Below are 23,982 nucleotides of genomic sequence, written 5' to 3'. Positions count from 1 at the left end.
ATCACATTATAAAATAAATATATAAATTCTAACTCGAATTAAATTTTTATTAATTAAATTAATAAAAATTAACTATAATATATTTATCATATAATTAATTATTTTTTTAAAATTAAATATTAATTATTGATAAATGTATATATTTATTATATAATTAATTTAAATTTAATTAAAATATGAGATAATTACACTCCTCTCCTAAAATTTATTATAATTATACGTAAACTCATATGGTTTGTGCCTCTCTCACTGATGCTGATTGGTTAACAGGCACGGCCTTCAAGATTACCATGCTGCGTTGTACTCTTCACATATTAATCAAACATTCCACTCAACTTAACCTCATTGTATTCAAGGTTAAGTAGATGTGATTGTCATGTTTCTGCCGGAATCAATGAGTGTCAATTCATGGAAGAGCAGTGGCACTTCCCATTGTTCTTCAATCCCTTACGCTTTTCTTCTTCTTTCTTTCTTTTCCCTGTTGCAAAAAGAAAAGGTAGCTCTCACTTTAAGTGACAAAGAAGCAAAGTCGTGTTGCCAAATCCTAACAACATCGCTTTCAAGGACAAATTTGCATGCAACTGCACATCACCGTACAATAACCATATTCTTCCCATGGATTGATGCAGACCTCGACAAGTGCAATTTTGCTTTTCTGTTTCTCATCATCAACTTCATTTCTCTTTTATTTTTCTTTTCTTGACAAAGGTTATCAACCTCGTCTGCTGACATCAAAATTTGCAGCAGCTCTCACCCGGTCTCATTGTACAACATTTCTCGTACGCTAAATCCCAACCGACCCAGTACCGGATTATTAAGATCATTTTTACCATATGCTAGAATTACAACTTTGTTTCAGTAAATTATTAATTTGTTCATGAAAACATAGGTAAAACATTAAATCGCTATAAAGTTTGTTTAGATGAACAAACGCAACGGTAGGTATGGCAACATTGTTGGGGGAAGTGAAGAAATGGGTTACAGCTTTACATTCGCTGCCAAGTGAAAATTATAACTCCCGAGGTACTATGTGAATTGAAGGCGGGATTGACGTTCAAAAAGCCAGATATACTGTGTTACAGGCTGAATCTTGAGGACGGTGTTAATAGTATTTCAATGTGGTTGAGATAAGAGCATGTCGTGGTTGATCGTAGGGTTAATTTCACCTATTCAAATGCAGCCGTATATTGTTACATCATATTTCATTTTGATTTCATTTGAGACAAAGCAAAGAGGGATAATGGAGACGGATAAAACTGTGTAACCACATCTTGCCACCACCAGGTCCCATCTCAAAATTCTACTCATCTGATTCAAATTAAACATCAGAGGCTACCAAAAGATGCAGACGAAACCTTTCCAAACCTGGGTTTGCAAGGGCAAGTTGGTGAGTGATATTGCCGCATGCAACTCATGTCTACATTACATTCTGAATCTGCTTGGAAGTCGACTTCAGTATCAAATTGAATAAGGTACAACCAAATGAAGCGCCAGTATGATGCATGAATTGCTTCGAGTGCAGCCATTAGAATTTAGGACATGTGCATGCTCGAGAAACGGGTACTTTTGTTTTTGATAATTTGAGATTTGCATAACAGAAGAAATGCGACAGCCTAGTGCTTAGTGCAGAAACAATTCTCTGCATCATTCCCAGAGTTAGTCCTCTATGCAGCTGTTATAGTAGTATCAGAACAGCCCTTCACTCCCCTTTTGCTTCTTTCTTTGAGGTAGGCCATAGGATGCTCCAAGTCTGTCGTGCATTCTCACAAACATCACTCCCACCCTATAATGAAACAATAGATAACACATGATACTTTAATAACAGTCGAAACCTGCAACTAAAACTCCAATTGGGTGTATACTAGATCGAGTACCTCAATATCAAGTAATTGCACCAGTGCGCCTGCACAAGAAACATTGGGGTGTGCGCTTGAACATGGCATATTGATATTAACAAGTGGAAGCACCTTCACTAGACATCTTCTTCACAACTAGTAACATACTCCCCACAATCAATTCTGATTCAGGGAGAGATTCATCAGAAACCAAAAAAAGATGGGGATGAAAAAGCTTTCTAGTGAGATCTCAATTAACAAAAGAATGTGCTTCGCTAAGAAGCTTATTGCATGATTCGTTCCTGCATATCATGCATCATTTAATTCCAGAGGCAAAACATGTACATGAGTTCAGTCCACCAACAAAACGAAACTACAAAATTTAGATATTTTCATCTGGCAAATCAAAGACAAGCACCTGAATAGAGTAGTGAACAACAAAGCAAGGCTAGATTCTAGAAGATATAACTATCACAAGTAGCATAAATTTTCAATAACTATATCTCCCAAAGAAATAGGAGAAACAACCTGTGGCATTATCATCGACACGGCATGACAGAGAATATATGAACAATTCACAAGTAGCATATAAACAGGAAACAGGAAATAGGACCAAGTGTCTTACTGTCAACAAGCCATGGCATGTCACTGAAATTATATAGAAAATTTATGCAGAACAACTCGGAACGAATGCATAAAGGTTTCCCTCCCTCGCCAGCAGAACATAGGATTATTTTCTTCAGCAAAACTAGTGACGGTAATCAATGCTGTCTAGATAAAGATGATCTAAATTTTCTCCGACAAATATCCCAGGTGGAACCCATGCAAAAAAGCAAACTCATTCATGCAATTACAGGACAGTTTATCTCCATCTTTTCATATGTCCTCCCCCATGTATGGTCAAATGGAAGTGGAAGGAAAACTAGAGATAGGAACATAACATTTGGGTAGCTCATGTGTTCTCACCTTAAATATGCAATAAACATGAAACAGCTCATAACTTCTCTGTTATATTTAGCTTCTCCACATCATCAACGTCATCCCTACTTATTGATTTCATGAATATGTGGAAGTGTAACATCTCCCATAACTTTTTAACAATTCCACTTGACAAAGCATGATATGCTTGTTTGGCAGCCACGCGGTGTGCTTCCAGAATTTTGAAATTATCAAAGAACTGATTGACAACTTCTACAAGCTTTTCACCAGGAACCTGAGTGAACAGAATAGTATTGTAAAGAGAAAACACCAGAACTAGAAAGGAACAAGATATATTTTGATCTGGGTTATAACAGATTCAGAAAGAGTAAATGGCATTTTTGTGGTCTCTGTCATTCATTACTTTTACCATAACTGATATTATATCGCTGTTAATTCACGTCACTTCGATGTGTTCAATATGGAATGCATTTTATGTCTACCACAAGTTATCATTAGATTTTAATCTAAAAATATATTTTTGTGCAAGCCATGAGAATTGAGGATGGTTCATGTATCTCTTCCTCAAAAATCTAGAGGAGCATAACGCAAAAGTTTCATTTGTGAGCCACCTAACATATGGACACAGTTGATTCCCCAAACTCAATGCTCTTATGGTATACAATTTGTTATTCTCTTTCCATCTGTTATTATAAATTCAAGGTAAAATCCATCTCTACTCCACTGTTTTTCAAGTAAAGAAACTCCCTGCAACACTGCTTGTTAATTGAAGGAGAATTCTAAAACCTAGGAGCATGTCTAAGAACCAACAATGGACATGAGAGCGGGAATTCATGATTTCTGGCAGAAACTAGTCCTCCTGAGCGAGACATGGCAACCCTGGAATGATGATTGACCTCCCAGGATACAGTCCATTTTACATAAAGATGTATCAACATCTTGTCCTAGTCCTAGATGTGCCTTTAGATTGTAGCTCTGTATTAAGTGCTTGACCCCTGGTTCACGACACTTGTTTTTGTTCCGCATTGACCGTAAAACAACACCAGTTTTAAATGTCAAACCAAGAATTCTACTGAAGCACGTAGCTCAAAAAGACATTTGTTAGAAAATAATTTTCATAAAGAGTACATAAAGCCTACTGCAAAAATAAATCAAAGAAGTATGTCGGTAATGCTAGTTCCAAGTTTTCCCTCCCCTAGCCACCTAAAAGGGAGAGCGTGATTCAGTAATACTAATAGGATGAAATTAAGAGAACATAAATCAGACGAGATTCTTCATGCCTGCAGAACTGAAAGGGGATTCACCCGTTGCATTTCTGCCACCATGTGTGAGAAATGGCCAACATGATGACCTGCAAAAAACAAACCAGATTAACAGGAAAGCTAGAAGTTTTCATTAAGTATGATAATGAAACTAACAGCGCAATGACCTGTCACAACAGCACAGCCAGCTGCAGCAGCTTCCGCAATATTATGACCCGCTGATCCCTTCAAGAATGAACCTCCTATTACAGCTATTGGAGTTAGTCTGTAGAAATCTTTCAGTTCACCTACAAGCAAAATAAACCAATTAAAACTAATCAACTTGGAAGCTCATACTTGCAAGTAGAAAAAGTACAGTATGACACCATATATCACTAACTTTGTATGCACTAGACACTGCTAACTTTCACTACTCAAGCAAGCAACCATGTTTGAGAATACTTATTCGGCCAAATCCTGAGAGGTTAAAGGTACAAAGATAACTGATGAGGTACTTTATTGAAGTTGTAGAGTCATTTTTTCCGGCATCAAGAATTATGAAGATAATTTCTAATATGGACAGGAGTAAATCTGCATATTAAATACATTAAAACCAATGCTGAAAGAGCAGGAAGAGTCCATATTTGAGAAAATGTGCTAATGCATGGTCTGAGATCAGGAAAGATAAAAAATTAAAATGAATAAGAAAGAGAACTGAATAACAGAGCTGCCTTCTAGAAGTACTATACTTAGCTCTCAACTTTCGAAAAAGATTTAGCTGCAAAGGATAGAAACCTAATGTGTCGACAATGTATATACTTGTTCCAGGGGTGATATTATCACCACGAGACCGCAATGCTACAGTAGCTCCTTCCTCCCTTAATTTCTGTGTCGTTACAGCAAAAAGCATGATAAGTTCACATTCAACAAAATCAAAGATAGTACAAGAAAAGCCAGTACCTAAATCTATTATATTGGACAAAGGCAAGTCAGAAAACAATATAATGGCCATATGCATCAAGTTCATGTAGATCTTGAGAAAGCTAACCCAGCCAGATTGTGAGTCATGTTTCTAGAAACACAGATGATTCAATTTAATCTGTCTTATTAACATGAATGAGACAGTGGCTTTTGCCAAGCATTTTGAAGGAATTGTATGACAAAAAGCCACATATCAACTTGCACCATATTTCTTTCCCAATAGCTAAAACTGACTACAAACATTCTTAGCAGAAAACCATTAACCTAAGGATCAGGCAGCTCTACTGTGATAGGATATAATTATATTATGGCAAAGCAGCGCTTTAAATTCAACATCTCTTTTCCTTAAATGAAAAGTTCCTGAATGACTAACTAAATTAAGCTTTTTGATGATAAGCTCTCCAGAGAAACCCAAATAAAAATGTTTCCAGAATCTCAGTATGCCAAAAGCACTTGACTCAGACAATTGATTCAATCTAACACTAGATAGGCTTAAGCAATAAAATCATACCAGGGCAAGATCTTGACCATGCTGCGGTTGTCGTGGCACAATAATAGTGAGTATATCAGCGTGCTTTTGTTTCAGCATGTTGTGAGCTCCTATAAATACTGCACACAGATCATGAGGATTTAGTTGACAGACAACCTTATGATTGTTCGCAAAGTACTGCTGGTGGCACGAAAATCATGTTATGACTCATATGAAAATCCTAAGCCCCCTTGCTCAATTTTCCCTTCTTTCTTTCCCTTAAACTCCTCAAAGAGACACATAAAGATCAAATTCCCAATATTCCCTAATAAAACAAGTTTTTGGAGCAAATGGGCAAAATAAAATATGGGTGTGTAATTACTTTAGATTAACAGGATACACAGCAGTTTAGTTTGTGAGAAAGACCATATTGTTAGCAAGGGAGTGTTATTACAAGCATTCCAAATGCTACCATTCAGATGTGTTATCATTTACCTTTCTCCTCACCCTTATGAATGGAAGAAGCCATCCATACTTTTCTATGTGAAAGCTGTGCCTGAAATTCTTCCAGACTTTTTGTTTCTCCTTCAGAAATGTCGAAATTTGCTATTGCTGGAAAGAAAGCAACAAGAACCAACACCAGCTCCAGTCAGTTTGTCTTTATACATCAAAGTATATGATCAAATAATCAAAAGTAGAAACAACTTAAGTCTTAAATGGTCTACCAGGGAACTCAGGAAGATAAATTGCTAAAAAGCACTGCAGTATATTACCAATGAAATACCTTACTGTAACCAATCACGGGGAGAAGGATCAAGAAGGGTAAGAAAGAAATTATCTACAAACTACACATTTGAGGATCAAACACTTTCCCTTTATAGAAACCCCATCAAGATAATAGCCATACCACATTTGAGGTCTCCAGGATAGTGTATGATAAATGGTGGAGCTTGCAATAGCTGAAAGTTAATTCCTTGGATTGTGCTCTGACATATGGAGAGAAGAGAATAAGAGATAGAAGAAAGATCCACAAACTTTCAATACAAAGTATGAACACATACCAAAGGGAGAATCAATGAAAATTTTGATAGCATCAATGTGATCAATGGAAGAATTACTGGATGAGACCAATTCCGGAATGATGTTGTAGACATTCTGCCATTTAGCAACGTCAATGCAATCTAAATAGAGAACAAATGAGTGTAAATTCGAATAGCAATGAGAAAATAAAACTTTATTCGCTAGAGAAAAATGGTATACTGGTACATCAAATGCCCCTAACACCAGCCTAGTAAAAGAATGAAAGCTAAGAAAAACATGACTCCAATGATTGTTCATAGATTCATTATAACCAACTAAGCACCTGAATATAACATTGTCATAGACGAGATATGATTGCTGGGGTATAGATAATAGAGATTTGTCTTGTAAAAAATGCTACGACATTTGTAGGAGACACGCACTAATTAAGTTTATAACGGTACTGAGAAAATAGAGCTTACACCATTTCTTGCAGCGCCCATGATAAGATTTGGCCAGATTTCACTTTCGATCAGCATGACTGCATTTGGCCTCCAATATCGAAGGAAAGAATCCACAGCAGACGGTATATCAAGTGGAGCAAACTGATCCATACCAATTCTTAATGTCAGGGGAAACATCATTCAGTTGATGTATGTAAAGGTGAATCCCATTCTACAAAAAAAAAAAACCATATTTGACTGTTGAAGTCCAAGTGAAAAGATTTCCACATCTTTTCCTCTGGGACAGTAAATCTTAGGTACATATCAATCATGTTTTACAGTGGCCAAACATATCTCATTGGTCGGGAACTTTAACCTTGGGTACCTGATAAATTACATTACTTGGAAGTCTGTTCTTTATTACTTCACTGCAACACAAATGAAAAACCAGGACATAAAAATTCGAAAGCGTTCATTAAAACGTCGATTTTCCAACAAAATCAATAAGGAACGGAAATTCGGGACAGCTACTAATATCGTCACTTCATACGATAATAAAATAAGATCACAATTATCCTACTGAGATACCGCTCTTACAATGCTGACGCGGTAGTAGTCGTCATCAATACATTTACATCCGGCCTCATCTCCAAACAGCACTTGATCACGGGAATTGCTGCCAATCCTTCACCTGTTCCCTAACCAGTGAAATTTTTATTTTTATTTTAAACGGAATAACTTAAAGCGTCAATCAGGAATTATACTGTTACTACGTACTAAGGTTAAAGAAAATAATTACCCAAGGAGACCGCGTGAAACCAAATGAGGCGGCCTGTAGGCCGGGGCGCAGAGGGGCAGCCGAGGCGTTCGCGCCACCGCAGGGAGTGTTCTCGGCCTCGAAACTTGCGCCACCGTAAATGGAGGTGCACCAACGGGGATACACAGTAGGTTAGGGCTCTGTAGATTCTGTACACTGCTTCGCCGCGTTTACTCGCCATGAGTTGACCTTCGCTTCTTTCTTCTTTCTGCCTCTTTGAGCTGAGAGTCGTTTCCTTTTTTCTGTTAAGGTGGACTGGGGCCAAACCCAACATGAAGTCGTGTTACACACAAACACGATTGCGGCTCAGTCCATATGAAAACATCCAGCATACATACATTAATATAAATTCCAATAATTTATCACACTTGACAATGCTCTGATAAGGTCCAAATTTAAATCTATTTGTTGCTTTTATAATTTTACCACTCATTTAAAATACGAAGATACATACATACAAATAAATTATATTGAATTGATACAAAAGTTTTCACTATTAATTAATCCACACTTTCAATTACTCCTCCAATAATTAATTTATTGGGAATTGATTATTAAATTTGGAGTTAGAGCATAATGTCCAAATGCTAAAAGAAATTGATTTTTTATATTAAAAAAGGGGTAGAAAGTTTTGACTTAATTAATTATACAATTATGAAATAGATAATTTGATAACCGAGAGGTTAATTTTAAGATTGGCCATATGTGCTACTGCTGCACGATATAATACATACAACAATTTTACTATAAATAAATATACGTTTTAGATTTTGTTAATTACGTTAATAATAAAAATTATTGACTACAAAATAGTTATGCATACAACATGAAATAATTATAGGACGGCCAAATAATCAACATTGAATTATACAAGATCGAGTTTAGCTCTTAGTGTGATTCATTAATATTAATTATTTCTTGTGTCGTCACAATAAATTTTTCTTATATATATACAAGAGTTTAATTCTTATTGCGACCGCGCAATGTAACTTAAAAATACAAGAGTTTTTTAGATTTTATTAATTATAAAATATGAAATAATACATACAAGATTTTTTCATTGACTATCTCTAATTTTTATTAAAAATTAAAATTACTATTCGATACATTAAGTTCTTCAGTTCAAGTTTTTTTTTTTGAAGATTAACATACAGTACGAAAATATATATATATATATCATACGCCACCACAAAATAGATATTCATTTTAACCTTGATAGAGTAATAATTTGAAATTAATTCTTTAATTTTAATTTTTAGATATTATCATTTGAAAAAAAAAAAATAGGTAATTTCATAAATAAGTTGTAGATTGTAGCCAACAGACATGTAACTCTTATCTAAAAATTGCATGCATTTACCATTAAGATTTAAGGCTTCCATCCCCCATTTTCCTCCATTTATCTGTGGAAGAAAAGGAAGAACAAACCCATGCAATATTGAGAACGGAAAACTGATTAGTTGCTCCAGTCAGATTTCATGGGGACTACAACTCTTCAAAACGAAGCAACCACATTCAAATAACGAGAAATATACAATTAAAATGTTTAGCAACACACAGAGATGCTTTCACTCAAAATTATTTAATTTACAGGAACCCCACCTTCCTACATTACATGGAAAGTAGCAGAAAACATAGTACTACACTATGTATGTTAACTTGAGTAATTACAACGTGAATGAACTTAAGATTGCATCAACCTCAATGAGAATTTCTCGGGATAGCGATTAGCTGGCATCGAATGACTTGAGCAAGCTAGAGATTGCAGCCAACTGCCATTTTAAATTGCGTGAAATCTTATCTAAAGATTGCATGCATTTACGAATACAATTTAAGACCTGATCCCCCTCCCCCAGTTTCCTACAGTTTTCTGTAGAAGAAAAGGAGAAATGGAGTTGCATTTCTTTGTTTATCCCGCTATCATATTGTTACCACCTTTAATCTTCGCTATAATCCACTCCAAAAGATCAGGCAGTGAAAGGTTGCCACCAGGGCCCCTCGGATGGCCAGTGTTTGGCCACATGTTCAATCTTGGTGGCACCCCACACCGAGCCATAGCGGAACTAGAGCAGAAGTATGGTCCCGTGGTGTGGCTCAAGCTTGGCTCCATCAACACCATGGCCCTGCTCAAGGCGAAACCCGCCTCTGAGTTCTTCAAGAACCACGACCTCTCCTTTGCAGACCGCACTATAGTCGAAACCATGACTGCACACGGCTACAACTATGGTTCATTGGCTTTGGCGCCTTACGGCTCCCGCTGGCGTGTGCTGCGGCGCATTTGCACTGTGGAAATGTTCGTCAGTAAACGGATTAGCGAGACCGAGGGTATCAGGAGGAAGTGTGTGGATGATATGTTGTCTTGGATTGAGAAAGATGGGAATGGGAATGCGATTCCGGTGGGGAGATATGCATTCCTTGCGTCGTTTAACATGCTTGGGAACCTGATGATGTCCAGGGATTTGGTGGATCCGGAATCAGAGAAGGGATTGGAATTTTACGATGCCATGAAGAAGGTCATGGAATGGTCCGCCAGGCCAAATGTTTCCGATTTGTTCCCCTGGATTCGATGGATTGATCTCCAGGGTCTGAAAAGAAGAGCAAACCGGGATATGGGAACAGCAATGGGAATTGTTTCTGGATTTGTGAAGGAACGGATTCAACAGCGCAAGAACGGAGAATGGAAAGAGAAGGACTTCTTGGATGTGTTGCTGGAGTCTGAAAGCTGCAAAGTGGAGTCTGAAAAATTAACAGAAACTGAAATCATTATTTTCATATTGGTAAGTTTTTTTCTTGGATTAGAAACTAGTTGATTTCATATAGTTTAACATTCCATGATTGTTCCTACCTCTAAAATAATTGCAGGAAATATTCTTGGCGGGCACCGAGACAACTAGTACCTCGATCGAGTGGGCAATGTCAGAGCTCCTCCGCAATCCAGAAACAATGGCCAAGCTCAAAGACGAGATTTCAAGTGTGGTCGGGCTTGGAGAGAGATTCCTAGAGAGTCACATTGATAATCTCCCTTACTTGCAGGCCGTGATCAAGGAAACTCTTCGTTTACATCCCCCACTTCCTTTCCTCCTTCCTCGACGAGCGATTCAGGACACGAATTTCATGGGCTATTGCGTGCCTAAGAACACTCAGGTTTTTGTGAACGTTTGGGCTATTGGTCGAGATCAAGAATATTGGGAGGATGCCGTCTGTTTCAAGCCCGAAAGGTTTTTAGGCACGAATGTTGACTACAAGGGACAGAGTTTTGAGTTGATTCCATTTGGTGCAGGGCGAAGGATGTGTGCGGGCCTGGCATTGGGCCATCGGATGATACACTTTGTGCTGGGATCACTGGTTCATGAATTCGAGTGGGAGCTGGAGAGTTCAGTCACCCCTGATGCTGTCGACATGAGTGAGAGGATGGGAATTACTGTCGGGAAACTCAAGCCTCTGAAAGCTGTGCCCAGGAAACATGCCCGCGAATGTGATATCAAGTAATGTAGTCGATTAAAACATGTTATTTATTCAGCCTTTTCTTAATGTCTATTGTTTCGAACAATAATGTAATAGATGATCATGTACTCTCTCTAGCGAAATCTCCCGAAAATCTTTCCTTCAAAGTCCACAAATTCTCCAGTCCACATTCCACAACTACCATATGGAAGTAACCCCCACTCCAATTTATTGCAATTCAGCTCAGCCCAAATACCGTCGTCTCCTTCTTCTTGCAAAAGCTCAATTTAGTTCTGTTATGATGCGTGTTACAGAGCAATCGCAGAGCAGATGAGCTTGAAGACGATGCTCACTGACCTGGAGCTATGTTGGCTGCCTCATCACTTAACTTTATGTTCAGTCTTTGTTTAGTTTGCAAACACGCTTTTCATTAGTTAGATGTACGTTTTCTCCTGCAGTTAGTTTGTTAGCGTTAGTTAAGAACTGCTCTTCTTCCAACTTGTATATACAGCCTCTGTAACTAATTCTTCCTTGAATCAATGAGAATACACCACGGAATTTTCCCAATTCTGAAAATGATCACAGCACACACCTCACACTCTGAAAATCTACAAGTTCGGCCAAGGATTCCTATTTTAAATAGAAAAATACCAAAAAATTATATAAATTTTTTTAAATCAGATTACATACTGTAACTAATATTTAAATTAAAATTATCGTTATATATAGTTAAAATAAAAATATAATACATTTTTTGGTTGGGCGTTTGCCGCCGCCCATAGATCTGGGCAATTATGCCTGGCGACCGTTGTCGCCCATGGATGAGTTTGGGATGGTTAGCGAAATCCTAGTCAATTAGTAGGTCCGGTTTCAGAAGGATGCAGCACGTTGAAAAGGCGTGGGGAATTATGCAATCAATAAATTCATGATGTTTATATATTAAATAAAATAAAAAATAAAATAATATTTATAATAGAAAATCCAAACTCGATTTCAGCCATCAGGCACTACCCAGTCTTAAACAGAGAATGGACCACCTCATTTTCTTCTCAAATCTAAACGCTATTCACACGAATAATTCGTATGCGGTATTGAGTGCAACGATTCATGTGTGAACTATATATTTCTAGTCTAGATTCCTTTGTTATTTTTTATTTTAAATACGACGAAATTTAATATTAACATCTGTGTATATATAGAATGAAATATCCCATTGGACTAACAATAAATAATGACATAATAAACCTACTTTAATAATTAATTAATGACTCATTGGACACTACCAATTTAATACCATTTATTATATCATCATAAATTGTAGAATTACAACTTCACAACATATAAATTTTATGATTTTTTTAAATGAATAGAACATCTGCAAACCATATGCCAAAAAGGTCATATATATGCCTACCGGCCCCCTACCCAGCCGACATTTTTTGGTTTTGACATTCATTATCGTACGATTGAACGGAAGCAATTAAAAATAAATAATAATAATAATAATACATTTTCGATATTATAGTAACTCATGTTGAAAAATAAAATGATTTATTATTATATGAATCTCTTAATAAAGTTATCTATTATTTAAATGAAAAGAATTTAATAAAAGTAAAATGGACTTAAAATTGGCACAAATTACGGGCAAAAAGTACCTTACCGCAGTAGCAATGCTCCAATAAAAATGGCCCAAAAGATAACGACAAAAAATAAAAAATATAAAAAAAAACACCTAGACGATGGTCGATAAAATAGAATTTCATGACGATCAGCAACCCCTCACGACAATCGAAACAGTGGGTGGCACCTCATGTAACTCCAATCGAATCAAAAGTTATGACCGTTTAAAATTTTATTGTCAAACCACGCAACCAAATATTTAATTCTTCAACTTACGTTTATCTAAACGTTTTAAAAATGCATCCGCCTCTTGTTCTACATTATCATCTCAAATTAAAAATGAAACTACTCCTATTTAGAACAGTCACGAAAGAGTTAAAACATTTTTCCAATAAGTATAATACACATGTGTCATTAGCAGAGATTAGAGATAAAAACTAATTATATTTAGGACAGGAACAAAAATAGTTAAACCCCTCTCAATACAAGTAACTATAAAATCTCAAACTTGTCAGTCCAAACAAGAAGCACATAGATTGTAGTAGATGCAAAATTGGATTTTTGGAGAGGGGCCCGCCGGGCAATAAGTGGTTAGAAGGCTAAGACACATACAACCATGAAAGAAGAATGCGGAGAGGCCTCGTCCACACAACTCGCTTTCTACTTCCACAGGAAGCCCGAACATGCCGGCAATCAGCGACTGTCATTTATCCACCCGCGCCCTATCCTGGGAGCCTTTCCTCGTGTGCCGCATGCACTCATATTTGAATACTTTAATAGCAAAAACATTCTATACACATTTTTGGGCAGAAAATTTACATCAACCATAGTGTTATTATGAAAAATAATGGGTTAGTAGTGAAGTAATCGAGTGTTATCATTTGTCTTATGCAGTAATAATCTAGGGATTGAAAAATATATCACTGAAAATTGACGTAAATATAATTCATCTTCAGTACGTATTAAACTAGTTAAAGTGAAATTACTTTCTCAATATTTAATTAGATATATTATGTATGTAATAAATGAAATAGGAAATTGTAATATTAATTGAAAATGAAAAAATTGACAAATCATTAGAAAACTCATACTTTTTGCATTAACTATGAGAACAGAAAAGTTGATGGGTCATGAGAAAAATTGACTAAATATTAGAAACACGTGTAGTATTAGCAATGTTAATCAAAAATAAAATATGAAATAGCAATCCAAGAATTCCCAAAGAATTAATATAGTTGAGTTTTCATATATCATATAGATGACAGAGATATAATTTTCTATAATTGGCCTTTCCTTGCATTATATATACGCTATCGCCCCAGTGTTATGTTTGTTATCAAGGAGCTGAATATCCCCACCTGTAGTTGCAAAAATGGAGTGGGCTCTCACTTCAATCAATCCACTCGCCATTTCCATATTCGCCGGTCTTCTTCTTCTGGTACTGTTCTTGAGGCCCAAGAACTCCGGCAAGAAGCCTCCAGGCCCGAAAGGAGTGCCCATTTTCGGCAACCTGCTTCAGCTGGGGGATCTGCCCCATGAGACTATGCACAAGTGGAAACAAACCTATGGCCCCGTCATCTGGCTCAAGCTCGGCTCAGTCTACACAATGGTGGTTCAGGACGCTGCCTCCGCTTCTGAGCTCTTCAAGAAGCACGACCTTCCGTTCGCTGACCGGAAGGTGCCTGACGTGCTGACAGCCTATGATTTCAACCAGGGAACTCTGGGAATGAACCAGTTTGGCGGACACTGGCGGGTGCTCAGGCGGCTTTGCTCTATGGAGTTCTTGGTGAACAAGCGCATGAACGAGACGACGGAGCTCCGGCATCGGATCAGGGAGAATATGGAGAGGTGGATCCTGGAAGAGTCGGCTGCGGCGCGGGCTCAGGGCGGCACCGGCGCCATCCAGCTCAGCAGGTTTCTCTTCCTTTTGGCTTTTAACCTGGTGGGGAACCTGATGCTCTCCAGGGATTTGCTTGACGCAAAGGACCCTGAGTCACGGGAATTCTTTGACTGCATGAATAAGGTTCTGGAGCTAGCAGGGACGCCTAACATCGCTGACTACTTGCCCTACTTGAAATGGATGGACCCGGCGGGCATGAAGCGGAATATGACCAAGAATTTGGGCCGCACCATGAAAATCTCTTCCAAGTTCATCCAGGAAAGGCTCAACAACAGAAAGGCAGGTAAGTTCCAGGAGAAGAAAGACTTTCTTGATGTGTTGTTGGAGTACGAGGGCGATGGAAAAGATGGACCTGACAGGATCACTGAGAAGAATATCAACATTATTATCACCGTAAGTATTAATACATGACAAGACAAACAAATCCGTCAACAATAATTACCAAATTACGAACCAATTTATACGCTTTCTTGATTAATTGTTTACTCTGCAAATTTACCGTTCGTTTTCAGGAAATGTTCTTCGCTGGATCTGAGACCACAAGTATCAGCATAGAATGGGGATTTGCGGAGCTCCTGCGCAGCCCTCACACCTTCAAGAAGCTAAGAGAAGAACTCGACAGGGTGGTGGGAGTGAACCGGCGGGTCGAAGAGAAGGACGTCGAAAACATGCCATATCTCCAAGCTGTAGTAAAAGAAACACTACGACTGCACCCCGCTTTGCCATTGCTGCTGCCGAGGAACACCATGGAGAACACCAATTACCTGGGATACGATATCCCGAAGGGAACCCAGGTTTTCGTGAACGCCTGGGGAATCGGGCGTGACCCCAAGTGCTGGGAGGACCCCCTAGCCTTCAAGCCTGAAAGGTTCCTGCAATCCAATGTTGAGTACAAGGGGCAGCATTTCGAGCTGATTCCATTCGGGTCAGGCCGCAGGATTTGCGTCGGGTTCCCGTTGGCTCATCGCGTGGTTCACCTGACCCTGGCTACTTTAGTCCAGTCTTTCGACTGGGATCTCGGGCCGGGAGTGAAGCCCGAAGACATTGATAGAGAGGAGAGGCTGGGATTGACACTGAGGAAGAAGAATCCACTCTTCATTATCCCCAAGAAACGCTTAAACATTTGAGAGGGAAACAATCAAAACGATTTGTGGAGTTCATCAGATTAACGAATTTCTGTTTATTAAACGTATGTATGTGTTGTCTACTTTCCTACGTCAACTCTGTTTTTCTTTTTCCATACATGTACGACTTCATACTCAATAAAACTTCCTGTTTTTAGTGTTTCATAGTATGAGATATGATCTACGACACTACAATTACAAGACAAAAACTATCAAGAATTGATGTACATGTGAAATTGTATCGAGAAATTATCTGTGGGGCTGTATATTAAATACATACAATCGTACATGATCGTAATGAAATTTTGGTGTTTGTTCGAGAAAATGCTAAATTGATTATTTTTATATTCCGAATTGAAAAGAATTACTACATTGGGCTACTGAATCTGATAACCAGTCCTCAATTTCAATCTGAATTTGTGTTCATAAAGATTAAAACTCAAAGTCTTTTTGATGCACCAAGTTAACTTAGATTATTCTTTGATAAGAACAAGGATTTCCCGTATATCACTAATTTAATCGTCCTATGTTTATTCAATTCAGAATTTTGAAAAAGAAATTGAAAATAGTAAAACATAGAATAATAGGCATAGGAATAAAAAATTTAAATAAATTTGTATGAACAACCAAAACCCTTATCAAGATTTTCAAAAATTTTGTACTGAATACCGATTTATTTTTTTTAATTTGTTATAGTCTATAAATCATAATGTGTGTCAAAATCCAACAGCAGCATATGTATCGAAGATTTCTTACATATTATTAAATAATTAAAAAACCTAAACTACAAAATAATAATTAGTAGTATTATACTTTACAAGTCAGGTGTTTTGGAAGAAAATTAGAAAGGAAAACTAAGTAAAAACATAACCACACACGTCTTATTATGGGGATAAGATTGATTTCCTGCTCCTAGGTATGCGTAACAGGAACTGGAGTGAGGATCAATGTGGTCCAATACGTGAACAATTGATCGAGCCACATATTTTCAGACAGTTACGTGGGGCTGCAAGACACAGCTCCTCCACGGACTGCTGAATTCCAAAATCTCATTTTTATTTTATTAATAGTTGTTGTATGCCATCTCCACGAGCATATAAAAAAAGAACTACAATATGAAAATGAAAAAAAAATTGTGAAGATATAAACATAATATAAGGTAAGAGAAAGAAAGAAGTTTGTTTAACTCAAAAAATGAATTAAAGGGTTTATGTAGGTATTCAGAAGTTTGTACGACAAATGAGTTTTCTTTTACAATATAAATAGATTGATAGATATCGATAGACAATTATCCAAAAGATTCTACCAAAAAAAATTTATAAAAACTTTACAATTAATTGGGGCGTTCAGCTAGTATAAAATAGAATCGAAATAGTTGCCGCCACCATGAATAATTTGAGATGCTATTTTTTTTTTCAAATATAATGCATATAATTTTTAGTATTCTGCTTGTATGCGAGTTTTGAATAATAATATGATATATAAAACTAAATCAAATATTTGTATTATTCTGTTTGTGCAAATCAGAACAGTGGCATTTTATCGTACAAAACGAGTGGAACCAAAATAAAAAGAAGAACATTAAGCTCAATAATTTAATAAATAAATTGTAGAAACAATGTTAAGGAAGTACCATTAGTAATTCTGCAAGAGACTTCAAAGAAAATACTGATTTCCAATAAAAAAAAATATATATATATATATAAGGGTCGACAAAATCAAAAATAAAAAATAAGAATCAACTGTTTAAGAAAAGAGTTCTTAAATTCAAAGAACTCATTATTCAGAACAACCTTTTCAATAATTTTCAAAAGGCCATAATTTACAGCAGATCATCAATTCTTCATAAAAAAAACACTCCCATACTAATCTCAATATAAACAATATGACTTCTGATTTCATAGATAGAGAGTGAGAAATGATGAGTGATTAGTAACTGCTCAAAATATTTTAAAGTCCAATCAACTACCAGTATAATTTCTCCCAATATCATTTACACCAGCAATGCATACATGACTTCCCAAAAATTATAAACCGTAATATTCAGTATAAAGATGATTTCAAGAGAAACTAACGGAAAGGGTAAGTATAGTTAATGCACAATCATCGAGAAACCAACAAAAATAAAATTAACACCTATAATAATTCAATATTGAAATTAAAGCAAGATATGCATGTCATAAGAAACGGATAAAATCAACTTGTAATAATTTTTTCGCCTTTGTTCACTGACAATATAAATCAATGATCGTTCATGTGCGTTCTCGGCTTCGTCTCCTGCTTCTAATGTTTGTTGTTAGTATATGAAGCAATATTTAAAGGAGAGAATAATGAAAAATCAAAAATCGATCTGTCAAAGGTCACCTCTGACTTACAGTATCACTGTTTCTTCTTCTTCAATCTTTATTCACGTTTTTGGTGAATTGCAATCGATTTTTTTTTAAATTTGTTACACTTACAAATATTTCATTAAAATTATAATTATTCTAACAAATATCCCATTGACAATCAAAGACGTATTTGTTAATGTATTTATAATTTTAGGAAAAAATTTGTAATTTTCAAACAACAACAAAATATTTATAATTAAACCAAACTTTACGAGAGCCTCTTATAATTTATCCAGTGTTTTGTAGACTTCTCAAAAACATTTATAATGTTTTTATAATATGAAAAATAATTAAGCCTGTAGACAAATTGCATGGAAACGTAATTTTTTTCCAGTCAAAGTATATGCAATTTGGTTGCAGTAATTGTGGAGATGAATGTATCCACGTCTATAATTGAGTAATGAATGAAGTTGAAGGTCTCTGATCTATCATTGTCAAAATCCCATAGGCCCCAGGGAACCAAGACTTTTAAGGTTGCGGTTCATCTCATTTATCTTAATGGGAAAAACAAAAAATGGAACAAATTTAATTGAGATGAGATATGTTTTCGAGTATCATATTGGTAAGATAAAAATAAAATAATAATAGTTTATGTGGTGTGTAAAAATGTATTAGATAAAATTAAAATATAATAATTATATTTAATGTGATATGTTTTTGGTCAGAGACTTTTTCTTTCAACCCCACAAAAAAGTAAAATTTTGTTGGGTTCCCATTTCTGGTGGTCTCTATGTACCGCAACCATAGAAATTGGACCAATTTAAGTTCATACATAACATGTTGATTTCTGTATTTATTGATAATAACAACTTGTATTATGACAATAATCTGGAAATGTGCATAACACTTTCTACATTAATAATGTCCAATAGTGTATGCTATTTCTGGCTGCAATAATTGAAAACAATGAGCCTATACGCACTGAGACGACTTCTTTGCAATACCACACTATTCTTAGTTGGACTTTTGTCAAAATCAGGGTTGGGAGGAGAGCTCATAATATTATTGCAGAAATAATACATAAAAATATACAAAATATTAATAAGAAATTACATCAACATTAAGCAGCGGAAATAATTGATCAAACGAGACTCAGAGAGCCAGATCCATTTCTCAGGCTTTACTCACGATCACTAAGATCTGCAGCCTTAACATAAAACCCACGATTGCACACGATTTTGGCACAAAGCCCTTGCCACAAAGGCTATAACCCTCGATCACATAGATCTTCTTAGCACACGGTTACTGAGACCTTCAATCTCTCTATATCACAAAGATTTGCACTGAGCTTATCGAAATAGTTCACACTAATAAAATAGGAGAATGAGTCTCCTATTTATAGGGCCGAGAGAAGAGATGGAGATGGAAGATAAGGATCACCTTTCATAAACCATCAGCTTGGTTTTGGAAGGAGAATCGTTGCAAGAGGAAAGTGAATCACAGATAGGGAATAGAGAGATGTGAGATATGAGAGAATATTAGGGTTAGGTAGAAATAAGTAACCAATCCAGGTCGGTTCGGGTCGTGTGTTGGTTTGTGGGTCGTGGGCTTGGGCCAAACCGTAGCCATCCAAGAGGGTGTATTGGGCCTCCCTATTTTTGGTCCTGGGCCATAAATTTTCCAACAATCAGTAGGTATCATATTCTAAATAAGATTATGGTTATGATTACATTTCAAGATTCACCAAATTTTAAAAAATTCCGTCTATTTTTAATAATAGAATATTGTTTTTTTTATGTATTTTGTATACGTTAATTGATTTAAAAATATTAATGTGTTGCGTATTAAATCATGCGTATATTAAGTTCTTCCAATCGCAGTGCAATTATTAGTACTAACAGTAGGTAGCGTTGTTTCCATACTCAATGTGTATGCTTAATTATGTTTCTAAATTTAACCTATAAATATCTATTAAAAGTCGTTAGGAATTAATTAATGCTTTTAATAAGTAAGAGGTCAGAAAAATATAAGAAGAGGATAGAGTCATGAAAGAAGAGAGAGAGAGAGAGAAATATCTTTTTAAGAAAAACAAACCACACCAGCAGCCCTTCGAGCGAAAATTTTTGTATAAATTAAGTTTAGTCGAACTAAATTAATTATAAAGTATGTATATCATAATTATTATGTGATTTTTTATTTTTCTTAAATTGTATATCAATCACACAGTGAATGTATTACACTTATCATATGATTGATTCAAATTCGATCGAGCCAGGTTCGAGTTAGAATTGCCCCCTTTGAAGCCTTATTAATGAAAAGAATTAAAATTTTTGCTTTGTAAGTGCGGGGTATTAATCTTGGTTTTGTTGAAATTAATTATCACAATTTAATCTTATAATTAAAAAAATTATAATTTAAGAACAATTTTGACCAAAAATTCATAAATTGCCCTGAGATTCCCAAATTATCGTATTGCGTGTACAACGCATGCACTTTGGTAGTCAATTTATGAATTTTCGACCAAATTATTCTCATAATAGTATAGATTTTAGGACAATAAAAGTTCGGATATAATCAAGTCAAGCACACCCCAAAAATGAATGAACAGTAGCGTAACTATATTTATCACGCAGTTGATCACTTCTTCTGAATTAAAACATATCATTCAACTGTTTGAGAATAATCAACCTAAAATTTGGCGTCCTTCTCTTAATACAGTTCCCAGAAATGACGCCATAAATCCCCCAACCTTCCTATATATACCCCTTTTCAGAACAAGCAATAACATCAGAAGCTCAAACTCACAAAAGAACAACATGGGCTGGAGCTTTAGTTTATTTCCCTGGTTGGCTGCCCTAAGCGCATTATTTCTGTTGACTAAGTTCCTGCTAAAATCCAGGAAGCCTTATTCCAAACTCCTCCCTCCAGGCCCGCCCGCCCTGCCGCTGGTGGGCAACATTTTCGATCTGGGCGAGATACCCCACCAAACTTTTTACCAGCTTCAGGCCAAGTACGGACCAGTCATATGGCTAAAACTCGGAGCAGTCAATACCATGGTGGTGCAATCAGCAGAAACAGCTACTGAACTTTTCAAGAAGTGCGACCTCCCTTTTGCTGACAGGAAAGCGCCCGACTCCCTGACCGCCCTGGACTACCACCAGGGCTCCGTCGCCATCGGAGCTTACCGTGAGTACTGGCGGACGCTGCGTCGTATTTGCATGACAGAGTTCCTCGTTCACAAACGGGTGGATGCATCGATTCCTATCAGGCGGAATTGCTTAGAGAAAACAATTAAATGGATAAAGGAGGATGTGGAGAAATCTAAGAAGAATGGAGGATCCGGGGAGATTCAGCTGGACAGGTTCCTTTTTCTTAACTCTTTTAACATAATTGGAAATCTTATGCTGTCCAGGGAAGTGATGGAGTCGAAGCTTGACAAAGCTGGGGAGTTCTTCGATGCGTTTGTGCTGTTCTTGGAATGGTGTGGGAAGCCAAACATGGCTGATTCCTTCCAGTTCTTGAAATGGGCCGACCCGCAAAGGATCCGGAAAAATACTGAGAAGTATTTGGAGAGATTGCTGGGATTTGCGTCCGAGATTGTGAAGGAGAGGATTCAGGAGAAGCAGTCAGGGAAAGTAAAGGAAAGAAACGATTTCTTGGACGCGTTGCTGGATGAAGAAGATGACATAAAGGCAGAGGGCGCTGATAAACTCTCAGTCAAGAACGTTACCATTGTCTTACTGGTACATCATTCTCTGCTCAAAATAGTATAAAGATTTCATTCTTTCTTTCGCCTTCTTTAATTTCTAAACTATTTCAGTATTTAAAACCTCCAACCACTTCTATTTATGAAGTAAATACGTGTCAATTGTGATGGTAATTTCAACGTCCGAAACGTATTAATTGCAGCATGTTACAACTCCCTTGCAAATGGATACGTATTTATTTTTTTCGAAAATAAAAGTAATTATATGTATGCGTGTGTATGTGTTTTTTTTGTTAGAATTTTTTGAGTTTATTTATTTTTTGTTAAGAACGTTGGATGTATAAATATTCGCTAAATTTCCTTTTTATTCTTATAAATCTAATTGTCAATAAATTAAAAAAACTGAATGTATTTTGTGTAAATAAATATAATTAGCTCATCACATCTTGCAAAAACACATGTGAAAATATTTAGGATAATTACATCCCTCATTTGAATTTTGGTGTAATTATACATAAATCTCTTATGATTTGAAAATTAGATTTAGCACCTTTAAAGTTTGCTTCTATCTAATAAATAAGTTCCTTCGTTAGTCAAAATTTATCAAACTTACTAATATTAAAAAAATTAAAATAAAGATTGATACTTAACCTCGATTTATTTATTATTGAATACAAATTAAATAAATATTTTTATGATCAAATTACCATAACACAACCAAGAAGAAAGAAAAAAAAAATGGAACAAAATGCCGACGAGCTGTGAAATCATAAAAAGTTGATAGGAAGTATTCGCTAATAGGAAGAACATGTTTTGATATTTCAGGAAATGTTTTTTGGCGGAACAGAGACGACGAGCGGCACCATCGAGTGGGGAATGGCTGAATTACTGCGCCATCCAAGCTCAATGAAGAAGATCCAAGAGGAAATCGACCGGGTTGTCGGGCGTAGCCGGATGGTGGAAGAGAGCGACCTAAACAAACTGCCGTATTTGCAGGCAACCGTGAAGGAAATACTGCGATTGTACCCGCCGCTACAGATGCTGCTTCCACGGAAGGCAATGGAAGACACAGAGTTCATGGGCTACGTCGTGCCCAAGAACACCCAAATCTTAGTGAATGCATGGGCAATTCATAGGGATCCGGCTGCATGGTCGGACCCACTTTCCTTCAAACCCGAGAGGTTCCTGGAATCTGATATTGATTACAAGGGCCAGCATTTTCAGATGATCCCATTCGGGTCTGGGCGACGGAGCTGTTTGGGCATGACATTGGGGCACAGAATGGTGTGTCTGAGTCTTGCGACTTTGGTACACGCTTTTGAGTGGAAGCTTGGAGATGGATTGACCCCGGAGACATTGGATATGAAAGAAATGGTGGGTTTGACTTTGCGCAAGAAGGTTCCTTTGAAAGTGATTCCCACTCCCCGGGAATAATCCACTGCGTATGCACCGTCTGCTGGCCTCAAAATTACTATCAGATCTCATCTAATCATACGTCCGGTGTGATTCACTTAACTACAGTTGCATAGATTTTATAGTTCGCTTAAGCTTTAGGTTTCTAATAAATGATGTTCTTGTATTGTATATGTATTTAGTTTTTGATCATATGAACTTTGGTATCTAATCATAAAGAGGTATATAATCAAAATAAGTGTATTTTGATCTTAAATGAATCCGATAACTTCAATTTCTATTTGAGAAAATTACATTAACACCCACTGATTTAAGGTCTATTTACACAAATTATTCCCATTTTTTTAAAAATTACACATGCACCAATCAGTAATGTTAACATTACCTACACCAAAAATTCTTTTTTTTTTTTTTTTGGGGAAAATCACACATACAATCCTAAAAACATCATCATCGTTACACAAAGTACCCCTTTATTTTGGGGTATCTCTAATTATACAAAAAAAATAAAAATAATTTATATAAGGACCATAGACGAAGAAGTATAATTATAATTATCTTTTTCTATTTTCTTTCAGAAAATGGGAATGTAAATATTATTAGTAAGTCAAATTTATCCAGTTTGATGAGTTGTTGTGAAAAGACACGAGCAAGAATTTTGCAAGAGCAAGGGTATTTCTTCTTATTGAAGTCAAAG

At 36.4% G+C, this 23,982-nt stretch overlaps 4 protein-coding genes across 6 annotated transcripts; 3 read left to right on the top strand and 1 right to left on the bottom strand.

Moving 5' to 3' along the window:
- On the bottom strand, positions 1,437–8,013 carry LOC105174134 (probable 3-deoxy-D-manno-octulosonic acid transferase, mitochondrial). 3 transcript variants are annotated; one of them, XM_011096135.2, is made up of 14 exons: positions 7,728–8,013; positions 7,526–7,619; positions 7,314–7,356; positions 6,968–7,090; positions 6,527–6,646; positions 6,373–6,451; positions 5,961–6,077; positions 5,508–5,605; positions 4,835–4,901; positions 4,204–4,323; positions 4,055–4,125; positions 2,802–3,048; positions 1,875–2,018; positions 1,437–1,783 (listed from the first exon to the last, which is right to left on the bottom strand). In XM_011096135.2, the coding sequence occupies exons 1-12, from the start codon at positions 7,924–7,926 to the stop codon at positions 2,830–2,832; spliced, it is 1,350 nt and encodes a 449-aa protein (XP_011094437.1). In that variant the 5' UTR covers positions 7,927–8,013; the 3' UTR covers positions 1,437–1,783; positions 1,875–2,018; positions 2,802–2,829. The 3 variants fall into 3 exon arrangements, with proteins under 3 accessions (XP_011094437.1, XP_011094436.1, XP_011094435.1); XM_011096134.2 differs by having other exon boundaries at positions 4,811–4,901; positions 5,973–6,077; XM_011096133.2 differs by having other exon boundaries at positions 4,811–4,901; positions 7,728–8,012.
- Positions 9,635–11,734, top strand: LOC105174219 (cytochrome P450 76A2-like). Its single transcript, XM_011096245.2, has 2 exons — positions 9,635–10,522; positions 10,608–11,734. The coding sequence occupies exons 1-2, from the start codon at positions 9,635–9,637 to the stop codon at positions 11,232–11,234; spliced, it is 1,515 nt and encodes a 504-aa protein (XP_011094547.1). The 3' UTR covers positions 11,235–11,734.
- Positions 14,124–16,006, top strand: LOC105174133 (cytochrome P450 76A1-like). The gene is made up of 2 exons (XM_011096132.2): positions 14,124–15,105; positions 15,225–16,006. The coding sequence occupies exons 1-2, from the start codon at positions 14,185–14,187 to the stop codon at positions 15,837–15,839; spliced, it is 1,536 nt and encodes a 511-aa protein (XP_011094434.1). The 5' UTR covers positions 14,124–14,184; the 3' UTR covers positions 15,840–16,006.
- Positions 20,889–23,499, top strand: LOC105174132 (cytochrome P450 76A1-like). Its single transcript, XM_011096131.2, has 2 exons — positions 20,889–21,909; positions 22,698–23,499. The coding sequence occupies exons 1-2, from the start codon at positions 20,983–20,985 to the stop codon at positions 23,304–23,306; spliced, it is 1,536 nt and encodes a 511-aa protein (XP_011094433.1). The 5' UTR covers positions 20,889–20,982; the 3' UTR covers positions 23,307–23,499.

Source organism: Sesamum indicum, linkage group LG11, assembly GCF_000512975.1.
Source record: "Sesamum indicum cultivar Zhongzhi No. 13 linkage group LG11, S_indicum_v1.0, whole genome shotgun sequence".
Classification (NCBI taxonomy): domain Eukaryota; kingdom Viridiplantae; phylum Streptophyta; class Magnoliopsida; order Lamiales; family Pedaliaceae; genus Sesamum; species Sesamum indicum.
Note: the sequence above shows the minus strand (reverse complement) of the source record. Positions and strands in the feature narration are given on the sequence as shown.